Source organism: Mustela erminea, chromosome 1, assembly GCF_009829155.1.
Source record: "Mustela erminea isolate mMusErm1 chromosome 1, mMusErm1.Pri, whole genome shotgun sequence".
NCBI classification, from domain to species: Eukaryota; Metazoa; Chordata; class Mammalia; order Carnivora; family Mustelidae; genus Mustela; species Mustela erminea.
The window spans coordinates 61,166,245-61,182,884 of NC_045614.1; the positions used below are offsets into that span (position 1 = coordinate 61,166,245).

The window sequence follows — 16,640 nt, forward strand, 5'->3', positions numbered from 1 at the left end:
ATATCAGTATGACCACTTGAGGAAACACTGAGAAATGCAGTCTTTTTCTAGGTTATGGCACTTCCATTTGAGAGATTTTTGGCCCCAGGAGACCACCATTCATCCAGATGATCTGTGACCCCTAGAAGCCCATCTCAGATTGCTCCTTAGGAAGTCCCAAGCCACCACACTGGAAGCGTGTAGCCTTCTATCCCTCCACCTGCCCATGGTGACCCTAGATAGGGCTCATCAGCAGGTTCTGACCAGCTCCACTGCTGGGCCATGCAACTCTGGCCTCTCTGTCTCTCTGTCTCAGCTGGAAGATTCATTCACTCCAGCAGAGAAGCTGCATGTTGCAACTTCTTCCCTTACCCCCCACCTCTGTTTGCCTTGGCTTTCTGACAGTGAGTCCTGCCACCCCAACTCCAGTATTGGGGCAAAAGCAGGTAGAAGAAGCTTTAAGCAAGGATAGAAAAAATACTCAGGGGACAAACTGACTCAACAAGTCTCCACCAAAATCAACACCTCATGTCTGCACCCCTGAGGTTGCCTGGCCTTGTTCGGGCACGAGGAAATGGAAAGACAAGAAGCAAAGTGACTGCAAAGAACCTGAAATTCTGTGTACTTCTCATTCCTTTAGCAACACTGCTTGTGGGGGGTGGGGGGGGAGGTGGTCAGGGGAGGTTGATTGGAATAAGTGTGTATTCCGCCTTCCGAAGTGGCAGGCCTCCTGACAGAGAGTGTCCACATGGGGAGCTGTGATGTCTGGTGTCCTGCGGGGTGCTGCAGTAATTACCAAAAACTGCTGAAGAGCTCTCCTGCCCGTAGCTGTCTTCTCAGCCCATGTTTTCTGGGTCTGAGTTGGCCTCTTGATTTTGGGTTCAATGGTGATAGTGTAGGACCCTCCCTCTTATACTGTGCTCTCTTATTTCCCTGGAGAGAAAACCAGGGCCAAATAGGGACTTACAGCCTAGCTATACCCAAGAACATGGTCTGAAATTGAATACAGAAAAGACCATTTGATAAAGAAGGACAGCCTTAATTTTAATGGTCTTCATTGGGCTTTGGTTGTATATTTTTATTTTAGCCATATGTAAGATGTATGTCCTGAAGCCCACATCTAAATTATCCACTGCTTTAAATTTTTAGCGAATATTAAATTCACAGCTTGTTGAAATTTCTGCCTTTTGCTTTTATAAATGAATCCTACATAGTTCAGTTCATGTGCTTCTTTATTCAATAAACATATATGGAGATGCCACCTTGTGCTATATAACGTTCTAAATGAAGGGAGATTCAGAGACAAAAAAAGAGCAGAGTCACGCACGGATGCAAGTTAACAGAAAGCATGGAAAGTCTACTCGAGGGCCCTTCTGAGGGTTTAACTGGGCGGGGAGAGCTAGGGAATTCTGAAAGCCATCTCAGAGCACCAGTATGATGATTAATCTTAGAGGTCAACTTGGCAAGGCCATGAGACCCAGACATTTGGTCAAACATGTCTAGATGTTGCTCCCACAGTATTTTCGAGGTGAGGATTAACATTTTAAAAAATTTATTTATTTGTCAAGAGAGAGAGAGCACAAGCAGTGGCAGCAGCAGAGGGGGAGGGGAGAAGCAGGCTCCCCACTGAGCAAAGGAGCCCAATGTGGGACTCAATCCCAGGACCTGGGCTCATAGCATAAACCAAAAGCAGACGCTTATCCTACTGAGCCACCAGGTGAGATTAACATTTAAATGAGTACACTTTTCTTTTTTTAAAATTTTTTTTAAGATTTTATTTATTTATTTGACAGGCAGAGATCACAACTAGGCAGAGAGGCAGGCAGAGAGAGAGGTGGAAGCAGGCTCCCTGCTGAGCAGAAAGCCCGATGCGGGGCTCGATCCCAGGACCCTGGGATCATGACCTGAGCTGAAGGCAGAGGCTTTAACCCACTGAACCACGCAGGCACCCCTAAATGAGTACATTTTTCATAAAGCAGATTGCCTTTCATAATGTGGATGGGCCTCATCCAATCAGTTGGATTTTTTTTAAGATTTTATTTATTTATTTGACAGAGAGTGATCACAAGCAGGCAGAGAGAGAGGAGGAAGCAGGCTCCCTGCTGAGCAGACAGCCTGATGCAGGGCTCGATCCAGAATCCTGAGATCATGACCTAAGCCGAAGGCGGAGGCTTAACGCACGAAGCCACCCAGGTGTCCCTGAATCAATCGTTGGATTTTTAAGAAAAAGACCACTTCCCTCATAGGAGCAAAAATTCGGCCAGCAGACTGCCTTTGGGCTAGAACTACAACTGTTCTCTGGATCTCTGGACTGCCTAATTGATTTATCAATTGCATGAGACTATTCTGTAAAATCTTTTCCTTTTCTCTCATTGTCTCTCTCTCTACATACATACACACACACACACCCCTACTGATTCCATTTCTCTGGAGAACCCTGACTTCTTCAACCTGTCATGGGCCAGGAGTCATGTTAGGCACTCCAGGTATATTGCCAGCAAATGCAGGAGAAACTGAGGTTTGTGAAGGCTGGTTTCTTGTGACTCATCTCAGAGTCAGTGAGGATTTGAATTCAGGCTGTGTGCACTGATTGGACACTGTGCACACTGGTTGGACAGGACCGCCCAGAGAAGGCAGGGAGCATTCGTATGCATTAGTGTTTCTATCCCCCTTCCTCCCACAACTTCCACATTGGTTCTGCTATTTCAAATACCACTCTGCGGGTATGTATTCTCTGCAGATATGTATATATTTAAACAAATGCAAAATCAAAGAACAGCCTGCTCAGTAGCTCATAGGAGAACGATGACCAGCCAAGGCCTCAATGCTATTGTCTCAGCATGAACTGTCCCCTGACACCTGATCAGGTCTATTCTGAAACTACTTTCCCTATGGCTAGATGCATTCGCCTGAAACAGAAGTCTGACAAAAATAGAGGTTGCCTCTGTCTTCCAGTGACTCTGAAGATTAAACTGATATGAAGTACTTCTCCAAAGCAAAGAGATTTCCCCAAGCATTTGCTGAGGCCATCACATCCAACATGCCCTCATTCAATCTGGCTGCTTAAGGAAAACACAACCAATTTCCCCTTTAAGCTGGCAGCTATTTCTCCTGTCCTGAAGTGTGGCCAAAGTGGGTGCAGATGGCAGCCAGTGAATGTGGCAAATATACAATGTTCCCAAGTGACACTAATAGTCTTTATCATTCCGGGGTAGCGCAGTGAACACTTAACCATGGAAACTTCTAAGAAGGTGGGTGCTCAGTCACAGATTCCTGAAGCAAGTGCATAGATGTCATTTCACAGACATCTCAAGTTGAACGTTTTAAATGTTGCCTCCATCCCTGCCAAGCTGCTGGCGCCCTGGAATCCTGGCCCCCGTGAATGGCTCCTCCATCCGTCCAGCTGCTAAACCCAGACATGGGATATTTTCTTGGTCTTGCCTCTCCTTACGGATCATGGACAGTCCAGGTTCTACACACCCTAGCTCCTAAATGTAAAGTAGCTGGCAACCATCTTCTGGTTTTTGCAGTACCCCACAGTTCCATCTGGCATCTCCCCTGGGACCAGGGCAACAGCCTCTTTCTATTTATTTATTTATTTATTTTTACTTTTTCAGTGTGCCAAGATTCACTGCTTATGCACCACACCCAGTGCTCCATGCAATCTGTGCCCTTCTTAATACCCCCCACCAGGCTCACCCATCCCTCTACTCCCTCCCCTCTAAAACCCTCAGTTTGTTTCTCAGAGTCCACAGTCTCTCATGGTTCATCTCCACCTCTGATTTCCCCCAATTCACTTTTCCTTTCCTTCTCCTAATGTCCTCCGTGTTATTCCTTATGCTCCACAAGTAAGTGAAAGCATATGATAACTGACTCTCTCTGCTTGATTTATTTCACTCTGCATAATCTCCTCCAGTCTTATCCATGTTGATACAAAAGTTGGGTATTCATCCTTTCTGATGGCTGAGTAATATTCCATTGTCTATAAGGATCACATCTTCTTTATCCATTCATCTGTTGAGGGGCATCTTGAAACAGCCTCTTTCTAAACTGGGGACATTTCTTCCTCTTCCCTAATTTCTTCTCTATACTGCATCAAGAAGGGCTTCTAAAAATGCATTACCCACCTGCTTAACATGACTTCACAGACTCCAGTTTTTCTCAAGATACAATAGGAGCCGCGTGGCCTGCCTGCCTCCAAATCTGCCCCTCCCCTTATCAGGCTCGATCCATACCATCTGTTCCACTTCTGGCTGTTCTTTGAAAATGCCGTGCTCTTAGCCTTCCTTGAGGCTTTCCCACATGCTCTCTCTTCTTGAAAGCGTCTCTCCCCCAAGTTCCTTCTGCTTAAGTCCATTCACCCTCCTCCATTTCTCCACGAAAGACCTCCCCTTGTCCTTCAGGGGAAAGTTGGTCCCCTGGGGTCCTCATAGCATGTTGTTTCTCCTTTATAGATGTTTCACAATTTCTGATTGCATATGGGTATGTATTTTTGTTTTACCACTATAGACTCAGTCACAAAGGAGATCTGCAAAATATTACAGGAAACTATGGACAAGACACTCAAAAGACGTTCCTGACACCTATGCCGTATACCCAGCACACTAACAAGGTGGACCATGAGCAGTGAGGAGCAACACCGCTAATGTTCCTGTTTCGCTTTGATGCCCATGAAATCAAATCACAGTTTCAAGTCACCTGCTCATGAAGTCTATTTCCACATTGTAATGCTCTCATCTGCATCATTTTAAAAACCACGTTAATGTTCTGGCTCCTTAATTCTGTGCACCCACTTTTACCTTGGAGCCATTAACAAAGAGAGGGTGGGATGGCTAATAAAGCTAGAGAATGAACTTAACTATTTGTAGAAATAACAACTGATGGTAACATTAAAGCCCAAAGCATAGATCTGTGCTATTTCATGCATTTCACTAGTACTGACTTTGTCATACCACAGGATCAGGTGCTGTGGGTCACCAAGGGGGACCAGGAAGACAGAAGCCCAGACACATAGCAGCAGATGGACACCGAACACACATACATGGGGATTAGGGAGAAGCAGGATGTGGACTAGCCGGAGAGGGCCCAAAGTGGGTTGGGCCAGAATAACTAGGCAGAGTAGAACACCAGCCCCATAGCCTCGCCCTCCTTCATGCTGTCCTAGCATCGCAGCGGAGGGTAGAAACCCTGCCTGGGCACCACAATTTCTTTCTGGCAAGGTTTCTGCTCTGTGGCTCTGTGCTCTTAATATTTCTCTGGCTCCTTTGATTAGTGTAAGTCCCTCAGGTAAAGGTAAGAAATCAAGTACTGATGTACTACTTTAAGAATTGTTTGGAAAGAAAACACGAGGGTGGTAGAGCAGGAAGTGTACAAAGTCAGACACGCCTGGACAAACGCCACTGGACATCAACAAACCGCTCAGCATCTCCTTTCATTACTGTGTCCCCTCTAGCTGCTCACCTGGTCTTCACTCTGCCTGTCACCAAGCCTGTGCTTACGTTCCTGAGGCAGAAGGGCAGACTTCTATTGTGCTTACTTGTAGGTTTTTAGAGTGACAAGGTAACAGAGGAGTGCAGTTTCAAAATCTATCTCCAAATTAAATTTTAAATGGGGCAGAGGGACTGCTCTACACTGCAAGTCAACTAGTCTCGCAATCTCACACCCCAAGTTGTCTACTAGTCCTTTAGTCGGAACTGACCAAATGCCTTTTACAGGACTGGCCTCATGCTAGACGAATAAGGCAGCACCTGTGCCCTTGGGGAGAGATGACACACAGCCACAAAGGGCAGGACTTCCTAGAGAATGTGATACTGAGCCCCAGCCATGTGCTCCGTGAGCTCTGGGGACCTGGCATCTCCACCCGCAGGGCTTCTGAAGCCAAAAACCTAGCATTCTCCCCTGACTCCTGTCTTTCCCTTAGGCAATGTTCTATTGGATCTACCCTGAAATAGCTCTTGAGCCTGCTCATTTCTCTCCACTGCCACCGCCACTATCGCGCCTTTCTGCACCACATCTTCTCTGATCTATTCCAGTGCTGCTACGGTCCGGTCATGGGAGAGCCAGCATGAGCTTTCAGAAATGCTGCTATGGGAAGTCATTCCTAAGCTTGACCCCCTGCAGTGGGGGACCCTCTCAATCCCCTAACCCCAGGACCTGGCCCAGCGTCTGACACACAAAAATGCTCTCTAGTGTTTGTTGAATGAATGACTGAAGGAATTCAGCTATAGTTATTGTGGTTATTCTTTGACTTTGTAAACAAAAGACTCAGTGGTTCCTACCATCACTTTATGAGATAAAATTTCATAAGAATGTAAAATAAACCCCATACTGCATGGACAGTATCAATGGCAGCTGTACTTTCCAATGGGAGAAACTCGAGTGCCTGATTAGAAAATCTTTCCACATAGGACTATGCTGTGTTGTATCATTTCAAGGAATGGTCTCCAGGAGTTTCCATATCTTTCTCCTTTTAAGAAATTGTGCCTGCTGGCCTCTGCCATTGAACACATCACTTTCTCACTGTGAGTTTGAAGGCCACTTTCATAATTTTTGCCAAATGCATTAATCGACTTCATTACTATTTATTTAATTTTCTTGTTTTAATCATTCTCACCTAAAAAATCTTAACTATCCTCTTCCTTTTGACTAATTCTAAATATTTACATCCACGAAATACTGGGCAAGTTATGTTTGTTCATTTTTTGTCTAATACACATTAAAACAAAAACATAACTATTAATATAAAAAATGTTTAGTCCTGCACCACCCACGCTCATCTGGTCTACCAGCAGTGATCCACATGCCACACTTTGGGAAGCACTGCTGCAAGGAATTCATGAAAATTGCAACTGAAATGCAGAGACTTCTAGTGTTTTCCAGGTATTCAGATCCTGGGTAGGAGAAAGGAGGAGGCAACCTGCCATGTTACTAATATAAGAACATCATTAGGAAAAATGAACAAGCGTGTATAATTCCCATCTGTAAAACCTTGCAGGTACCTGTCATCATGGCTGTGGGCTGCTCAGGGCTGTCTGTGGGGACGATCAGCCACACGGGGAGGATTTTATGCCAGTTTTATCAGATTTCTTGGCTTATCATCTGACTTTTACCTCCCCAAATAAAGACTCACAGAAATTAGGGAAGGGACAGAAAATAATGTGCAGACCACTAAACCTAAGTCCCTCGAGTATCTTTTCCTGGGTGTGAGTCTGTGTAAAGACACAGTGTGCATCTGCCTGTGAGGCAGCCTGGGGACCAGCTTTGTGCATGACCATGCAGGAGGAGCAGTCTGGGTGGGTTTTTTACTTGACTCTCTGCTTTGGGATTTAAGACACCAGTCAGCTGTGCCGTGGGAAGGAAGAAGACTTTCCTGGGAGGAGCAGATTCTGTTTCCAGAACAACCTCTTACACTCTCGCTAGCTGGGCTGCTCCAAGGAACGCTTGGAGCAGTTCACTTGGAAACTCTCAGAATTGTCTCCGTGGATACTATTTCACACTGCAGTCACTGGGTGCTATGCATTTATTTATAACATTTATAAGTTGTTCTTGCATTCGTTAAGTTCTCTGTCTTTGGGATTCCACTTTGCTTGAAGTGTTTATGTTTTAATTAGTAAGTGATTTATGTTTATACTTTAAGTCATAAAAGAAATGTTTATACTTTAAACCATACTTAAAGTAATCCTTTAAGTTATTAAGTTCAAGTTATGCCGATTTAGCAGGCAAATTAAAAGCAGACAGACACGTGATTAAAAATGATGTCACTATCTCACTGAAATCATGGTAAAGAAAGTCACTGGAAAGTTGACAGTCTTTGAAGGCTAAGAAGAATTAGCACAGAGTCAAAGTCTTACAACTCAAAGAAATTCAGGCCTGCTGAGCCTGTCCCTATTGGGCTCTGAGATGCTGGGGATAATGCATTGATCCACAAAACTTTTTTTTTTTTTTTTTAAGAGATTTTATTTATTTGTCAGAGAGGGAGAGTACAAGCAGAGGGAGCAGCAGGGAAAGCAGGCTGAGAGAGAAGCAGACTCCCTGCTGAGCAGGGAGCCTGATGTGGGATTTGACCCCAGGACCCTGGGATCATGACCTGAGCTGAACACAGACGCTTAATCAACTGAGCCACCCAGCTTTCTCCACCTACAAATTGTTTATTGCTACCCATGCTTAATGCCTAATCACCTGCCATATAGACAGAGGGAAAACAGAGAGGATCTGGTGGCAGAAAGTTGCTTCCAATTGCTTTTGTTTTCTTGCTGAATTAAGAAAATACTTAATTAAAGAAAAACAAACTTACACCAATAAACATCAAAATGTTAACAGTATGTATCTCTGGATAGAAAGTACTCCCAACTCTTTAAAATGGAAGTTGCCCATCTTTAAAGAGGGGCAAAGATTAGGCTAATGTAATGTAAACCTTAATTTCTCTATAAAAAGCTTAGTAGAGGAGGGAAAAATTGAATGGGTGCTAGCTGACTTTTCTCTTAGGACTGATTTACTTCTAGTTGAAATTTCAATTACTGGTTCATTATTATTAATAAGCAACCATGCCTGGGAGGGCAGGGCCTATTAATAAAACATGTAACTTTATTCTTAGTTCAGAATGAATAAATAAAATTAACCTTCAGGAAAAAAGATGTAATTAGCTGAGAATGAGGAGGGGACAGGAGTGAGGAGGGTGGGGAATAGAGGACAAGGTGTGACTAACTGACATTTTGGAGAATGGAGATTGACTGTGGAAACAATTTAGGAAAGCCAGGCAGAGCTCAGAATCCACTGACTCAGGTCAGCATGGTGGTGCATTTCCCTCCATCCCTACTCAGCTGCTCAGGTGCTGGGGGAGGTGCAGAGGGCAACTGGAGGTTCACCAGGGGTGGGGTTTGCCAGGTGAGTAGGGCTGAAGAAGCAAAAACCAAAGGACTGAAAATGAATGCACAAAACCCCCCAAATATATTAATGAAATCCCAGCTAAGTAAGGATGAAGTCAGGACAAGAGGTGACCTTAACAATAAAAACGTGGAACCCACTAGATCTCAGGGAAGAATTATTAGAGAGAGGGCACTCAAAGATAGGAAATGGTGGTCAGAGACCGGGATGCTTGAGGTCAAGAATGTGGGAGCTGGGCATTGTCGAGGATGTCAAGAACTAGAGAAGGGCTGTGGACTTTAAGATTAATGGAAAGCAAGGAATTAGAGACTAGGATTCTGGGTCACTGCAGAGATGCTGAGGTCACCAAAGAGAAGTGGAAGGGTCACAGGAACAGAGAGTGAGAGCTGGAGGTCTAGGTAATGAAATATCCTATGAATAAGGGGGACTGGCTACAAGGCTGACAGATGCCCATAACAAGGTCAAGTGATACATAGTACATTCAGATGGAAAGTGCCTCAAGGAGTAAGGTTCTGGTCTGGAGTAGGCCCAGAATTACAATGGGGAAGAGAAGAAACAGCCACCATCCGAAAAGGCTTTGTGGAATTGGTGTCCTTGGAGGAGAGGCATGCTTCAGAGCAAGACAGCAGTGACAACTCTCAGAGAAGAGGCTAAGGATAGGGGGTCTCTGTGGCTGATGGTGATGAGTTCTGGGGGCAAAATAGAAAGGTTTGGGGGAGATGAAGTTTAGAGGGGGAGTCTGAGCATAGGCTGACCTAACTACATGGGGAAAGAGCCCAGAGATGGAGAAGGTTTGGCCTTGTGGGCATGAGGGAGGTCAAAGGTGATGAGAGGCTTGATGGGGAGGCCCTGGAGGCCTCTTAGGGGACAGTGGGTAAGGAGTTCTAATTACAGCACATTGATACTGGTCTCTTAGTGGGCAGAGTTAAGACAGCAGTGGCCTGGTCTTCCATGAGGAATAGGACATTTCTTCAAACTCTCTCAGACATCACAGAGAGCTGTACTTCCACACCGGAGCACTGACCCTTCCATTAGGTGATAAATTCATTTTGGAAGGTTAATTAATTCAACACATACTAAAACTGTTGTGTGCTATGCACTGTTCTAGGCACATGAACCGTGTCAGTGAACAAAAGAGACAAAGATCCCTGCTCCCAAGGCACTTACATTCATGGTATTAAATAATGAATAAGTAAATTATATAGTATAACAGAAAGTGATAAGTGCTATGGAAAAAAGAAAAGGTAGAGCTGGGCAAGGGGGAATCTGGAGTGTTGGTGGTGGGCACCCACCATATTAAATAGGGGGGCCAGTGTGAGAAGGTGACATTTGAGCAAAGACTTGAAGGCAGTACATAGAAGAGTGTGGCAGGGAAAGGGAAGCGCCAGAGCAAAGGTCCTAGAGTAGGAAGCTTGCCCTTTGTGCTGGGAAAACGGTATGATAAGCGGGTGGCTAGAGATAAGTGAGCAAAGCAGAGAAAAGCAGGACTGTAGCAAAAGTATTTATTACTCAATGTCATTAAACAGATGGCAACCATTCACAGAGAAAGAATCCATGACCATATAGACAGCAGCACATCACACAAAAACAGTCTGAGTTGGAAGCCAGGGCTAAGGTAAGATTTGAATTCAGTTCTCTTCATTCATCATGGGACAGTGAACAAGCTGCTTCACCTCTATGAATTTTGAGTTTCTTCTCTAGAAATAAGAAGTTGGAGCAGAGATCTAAGTTTGCACTAGGTTCTAAAACCCAAGCCTCAAGGGAATAGGGACTCAAATTCTAAGGACAACTGGAAATATTTGTCTCTATAGGTTGCTAGAAGCTTTTTAAAGGTTAGACAGAACAATCCTCATACAGTTTGCTATTAGCTGCAAGAGGTATACTTCATAACCTTACATCCTCAATTAATTTATTCAGAGTCCCATAGAGGGCAGCCCTGCACTTAGAAATGGGAAAAAGTCTACCACTTAGCAATATGACTGCTGTCGTCTATTGGGCCATGACGACTAGCACCATCAGAATGCATAACAAGACACCTGGGAAGTTTTTAGTAAGGTGTCTGTTTTTCAACGTTTCTTTAGTCATGAAATGTGGCTTTACATTATGAACAGTTAATACCAGCTCCTGAATGCCTGCTTTATAAGTCTTTCTGGGCACTATACATGTATTATTTCACTTACTCCTCAAAATAATTCTATCAGTGATGAGCTCTCATCATTTTACAAATAAGAAAACAGAGGTCCAAAGAGTAGAGCCTGAGATAGGGATTCTTGTTCACATGATTTATTGCAGGAGTATTCTCAAAAGAAGGGGAGAAAGGAAACAGATTAGGAAAGGGGAAGGAGGCAAGTGGAAACATAGTCTCTGTGGAGTCTACTTCAATCTGACCCCACTGGAGCTCTGGCAACTTGGATTATACTGCACAGCTGGTTCTACTGTGAGAAGAGGATAGCCTTTCGCACCCTTGTTTTAGTCAGTCATATCTTGGGAAGCCACCTCACCCTCCAACAAGGGGGTTATAATCTCTAGGAGGAAAATTCTGATATGGGAGCAATTTTGAGCCATCAGCAGTCAACACTTGGAGACACTGTGCTTTGAGAGTACTGGACTGGCAAGGTAGACTTCGGGGGGGGGGCACCATAGCAAACACCAATAGATACCAGAGCATGGATTTTCATCTCAGTCTGTTTGCCTATCACACCTTAGGTTCTCAGGGAACTCAAGAGAGAGATTTGTTTGTATTTCTCAACAATGTTCACATACATACATGTATAAATACAATAAAATCAACAAACTAGGGAAAGAAATAATAAGGAAAAGAGATGAAAGGATCAGGAACAGAATGTGAACGGAATGAGGCTGGCCTCTTTGGGACATCTGCTCTAACTCTATGGTCAATTTCAGGCCAGCCTTAACCCTGGGATGCATCACAAATACAAAACCAATTTCTATCAAACACTAGAGAATAAAGTAGATTTTTTTGAGAATTTGATGCAGAATGGAGGTGTGAATAATGTTGCACATCATGCTGAGAAACTTCCTTACAAAAACTACCCTTCAAACATCTCTGCTCTGGTCTATCTAAGCTGACCCTGGCCTGCCTCAGAACCACCTGCTATTTTACAAGCACATCCTTGGATGGGGGTGCAAGGGCCATGGTGGTGTTTTAGCTCATCTCCTGCACAAATACACTGAGCAGAACAGATAATTTAATGCTTTCATGAGGCATCAAATTTTCCTCCAAGCTTCCTGGAAAACAGAGCCAAGAATATTAAAAAAAAAAAAAAAAAAAAAAAGGAAATAGGGTAAACGAGATAATTTTCTGTTGTACAAAGAAGGAAGCTCACTAGTTCCTCACAGGAGGTAGCATTTTCTGGCACCTAATTCTAAATTAAATTTCTCATGTGGTGTTTATATTGGAAAATCAAGTAATACACAGGTCTTCCAATATTTTGTCTTCAAATATTTGGTAAAGAACGTGTCCCCATTAATGTCTGTCAGTGTTCTATTTCTTCCTTTCCCAGCCCCTACTGCAATCTGTAATTAATGACTTTACATACCTGTTCATTTGTTTATTGTTAATTGCCTCCTCCCCTAGAACTCGGTGAGGGTGGGGCCTGGTCTGGGTGGTTTCCCACTGTGTGCCCAGTCCCCCCTCAGGGTCAAGTAAGCAAGCTGCCAGCTACTTCTTGAATACAGAGAATAGGTCAAGCATTAGGGGGATGTGGTCTGGCAGAAAAGGCATTAGGAACCAAAATCAATGGGGTCAAAACAGTCTAGCGCAACAATCAAAACCAAATAGTTTGTGATGGAGAATATTTCTAATTAGTAACTCATATTACTCAAACTTTAGGCTTAAAAATTGTGTTATATAACAGGGAGGTACACATACATACGCATATACCTGGCATCCAAAGGAAACAGTTTTGAACAAGAAAACCAATACTGCCTTTTGTTTTTTAGATTTTCTGTTTTCTATGCAGTACTACTTCCTATTTTCCCGACAATATTTAAGTCGGTGCCCTGTACTCTGCAGAGATGCTGGCAGGGATGAAGGAGCTGGGTCACATAAGAGCTGAATGTAATCCAGGCCCACCTTTTCAAATATCAGAAACCTGTATTTCAGGTTTATATTTAGCAATGGTATTTGGTTATGGACTAAGCCTCTTCAAAAGCAAAATTTCAGAAACATTTATGAAGAAGTAAGTTTCTATGGTTGCTTTAGGTTTTAAATATTTCTAATCTTTAAACACTAATACCCATTCATCATCACAATATTTCCATATTACTTTAGAAAACCCAAATGCATGGACAATGGAGCTGACATGTTTTTGTATCTGTGAGTTTGACATTAGTAGGTAAATAGCCCTGGAGGATATTTTGTCCATGCACCATGAGACAGTTTTGCCTGACACAAGGAAGTGTTTTTAAGATTCCTCTGTCAGAGAAAACTAGGCCTTATCATTAGGATCATGATTTAGGCAACAACAACAAAAAATGAATATAGGACAGATGCTAAAAGATACATACCCTTCTTTTAAAATACTTATTAAGATTAATAATATATGCTTGGTTAGTTTTCCCTAGTAAATATTTTATGGTGTTGAAATTACTAATTTGTTATAAAAATTTCTTTTGTCATTCCCAAGAGAGTTGGCAGGACCTGAGGTTCTGAAACACAATGTTTAGCAATTCCTGTTGTTTAATATGATCAAGGCCATTGGGTATCTGTAAGTAATTTTTAACTGCAATCATCAGTGGTTCTTTTGGTGATAAAACTGGCAATTCCATTAATAAGTACATTAAGTCATATTAGGAGATGAAACCTGTCCACTGATGTCCAATCTCTCATCCTACATAAACATAGGGAGAGCCACTGACAGATATGGGTGTTGCTGCCAACACAGATCATGAATGAATGGATGGACAGAACCACAAAATCTTGCTCAACTCTCAGGCACTAAGTCTATTAAGTTTTTTTGGATACACTTCACCACTACTCCATAGAATCAACTACTTTCTCCCTGCTCTGTACATGTCTCCACTAAATGGTGCCCTAACATAAAAACATTCTGTTAAGCACTTCACATGCATGATTTCTTTCAATTCTCTCCAAAGAGAGGTCTTGCCCCTTATTTCCAGATGAGAAAACAGGCATATCACAGTTTGTTATGATCATGTATTTGCAGGTCCACTTTCCCTGCTAGTAATTTGGGTTCTTCAAAAACTCACAATGTTTTGTTTCTCTTTGGATTCACCAAACTCAGCCAGTTCACTTTTATTCAACCTACATATATTTCCTGAGTTCCTCCAGTGTGCCAGAAGTTCCCCCAGCCAGCGCCCACCAGCATACAGGGAACATGAGTTGATGGGTTCTAACCTCCAGCATTAAATCGATCCTTAGATGTATGTCTTATAAGTAACATACGTTCCTGCAATTGGAAGAAATCTGTCAGATAAAATTGTCTCTTCAGGAACTTGGCAGTGTTTCAGACCTAGCAGCCAGGCTGATAATGACAGTGACTCAAACATCTGCAGGGAATCACAATGTTGTCAACAGAGGTCTGTCTGCACCAAGGCCTCAACAGCATGGATTTTGGGGATGTCAGAAGCAGCACAGGATTTTGACAGATGGTCAGATTTCAGGACCTCCCTGGGTTTGCTATAGGACAGACACCAAATGCTAAAATAGAACTCAAAAAGGTGAAGAATTTAAGGAGGAAAAAATGAATTGACATCAAATAATAGAGAGAGGCCCTGAAAAAAGTGAAAAGAGCCCAGGCTGTAGAGATCTAAGAGACAAACCTAAATGTGGGAAGAAAGGCAGATGTTCTAAGTAAGGACACAGCCCAGATAAAGAAGTCCACTGTATCTAGCAAAACGTTTGTGTAGTTTTAAAACTGCTTACTTTTGGTTATTAAACACTGAAAATCCCAAGAGGGATAGATTTATTAAAAATCTGGGTTGAGTGCTCAGAAAGCTCTAGTATATGAAAACTTTAGGGCCTAAGCATTGTAGGCATTGAGCTTGTTTTCATTCAGCAGTCAGCACTGATGTACAGTGCATCAATAGCTCATTTCTACCGAGGGCCTCCTGCTCTCTCTGTGCAATTTCTTTTTTTTTTATACCATTTTTCAAAAGTGGGGAAGTGGGGAAAGCAACTCAGCATCAAACATTATGATGAAAGTGCAAAAATGCTACCACTTTGAACATAAAAGAGGCTGGGGACCTAGGGGATGTACATAAAGATTCTGATAACATTGTTACAAAACTAACAGTGAGTTCAGTAAGATGCAATGGTACGTTATGAAGCACTTCTTTCCCCAATAGTTGTCTTTGATAAGATGATGGAGTTACCCACTTGGAGATTAGAGCATCAAGTTCAAATTCAATAACCTGATCAAGGCTGGGGTTGGAACTGATTTCTTTGTGATCTCTAGGAAGTCCTGCCCTAGAGTCCATGCTGCTGAAGGCAGCATGTGGCTAGGCTTGTGCCAAATTTTAGAGTACACTATTAATGTCAACACAAACATATGGCATTGAGGCATCATAATCCCAGCCAGAACATAGTGTCCACAGTTATTTTTACTATACAAAAGAGACAAAATGCCTTAATCAGGAGGGTCTGGACACTCACTTTGCACAGTCCCAAGGTCACCTAAAGACAGACAAAACAGATGGTCCTGGTATCTCCAGACAACCTCTACAGCACAGACACTCCAACATCCACAGTTCTCATCATCCACTTTTAACCATAATGTTTCAAAATGAGATGCTTATCTGTTCAGTGACTTTATGCCAATATCCTTATCCAGGCAAAATAACATCTCTGGTGTCAGTCACACAGGTCTGATATATACCAATGCACAAAATACCACTAGTTTGCATGTCTCTTTTTATACTTGAGGACTATGATAGACATTGCTAAGTTCATAGATGCCACCCCACGTCTCGACTGGTATTAGCCCTTGTCAGTAGTAACATGGTACCCAGCCCAAGCCTTGGACTACATCCAGAAGATGAAGGCTAATAGCTCTAATTACACAGTGAACTCTTTGCTAAGAGGTCCTGCTGAGAAGAGGGGTGGAAACCCTTTTTGTAAAAAATTGGAGTTTACTTTTATGGGTCTGTCAGTAATTTACCTTGCCCAGGACCTAGGACCTAGGGGCAATAGGGGCTCCACAGACCCTGATGAATAAATGAGCTCCCAGGCAAACACAAAAGAAGGGAAAGCTGGACACTGTTTTAAGAGGTGATGACCAGTACTGACCATGTGGAAAGAAGGTACAGAAGCCTGGAAATTTTGGTCTAAAGAAACCACAAAGGAAAAGGTCAGGTGTAAATCAGGTATAAATGGTAAATATAAAAGTTGACCTAGACATTAAATAGTCTCAAGGTTTATGGGTATTATTCTTTTCACTTCAATATGTTTTATGCAGCTATCTATTTTATTTTATTATATTTTACTTTTTAAAGATTTGTTTATTCACATGTATTATATTTTATTTTTTAAAAAATTTATTTATTTACTTGATTTATTTATATACATGTATGGAGGAGGGTCAAAGAAACCCAAGCAGACTCCACACTAAGAGTGGACCTGGTGTGGGTCTTGATCCTTTGGTCCCCAAGATCACAATCTAAGCCAAGAGTGGGAGGCTCAACTGACCATGCCACCCAGGAGTCCCCAGATCTCCATTTAAAAAGACTAGCTTCATTCCAGTCATGTTTAACCAAAAGTCCTCATGCCAATCACTCTAATAGGGGTCTGGGGGTGG

At 42.8% G+C, this 16,640-nt stretch overlaps 1 protein-coding gene across 7 annotated transcripts in view; it reads right to left on the reverse strand.

The window, feature by feature from the left end:
- The window catches only part of MYRIP (myosin VIIA and Rab interacting protein), a 392,721-nt gene that overhangs the window by 252,561 nt on the left and 123,520 nt on the right, over nt 1–16,640 (reverse strand). The window contains exon 2 of one of the 7 annotated variants that reach the window (XM_032345375.1): nt 8,761–8,872. The exons of the other annotated variants lie outside the window; for them this stretch is intronic. Within the exon in view, the coding sequence (XP_032201266.1) occupies nt 8,761–8,768 (8 nt within the window). The 5' untranslated portion in view covers nt 8,769–8,872. The remainder of the gene's footprint in view (nt 1–8,760; nt 8,873–16,640) is intronic. 7 annotated transcript variants of the gene reach the window in all.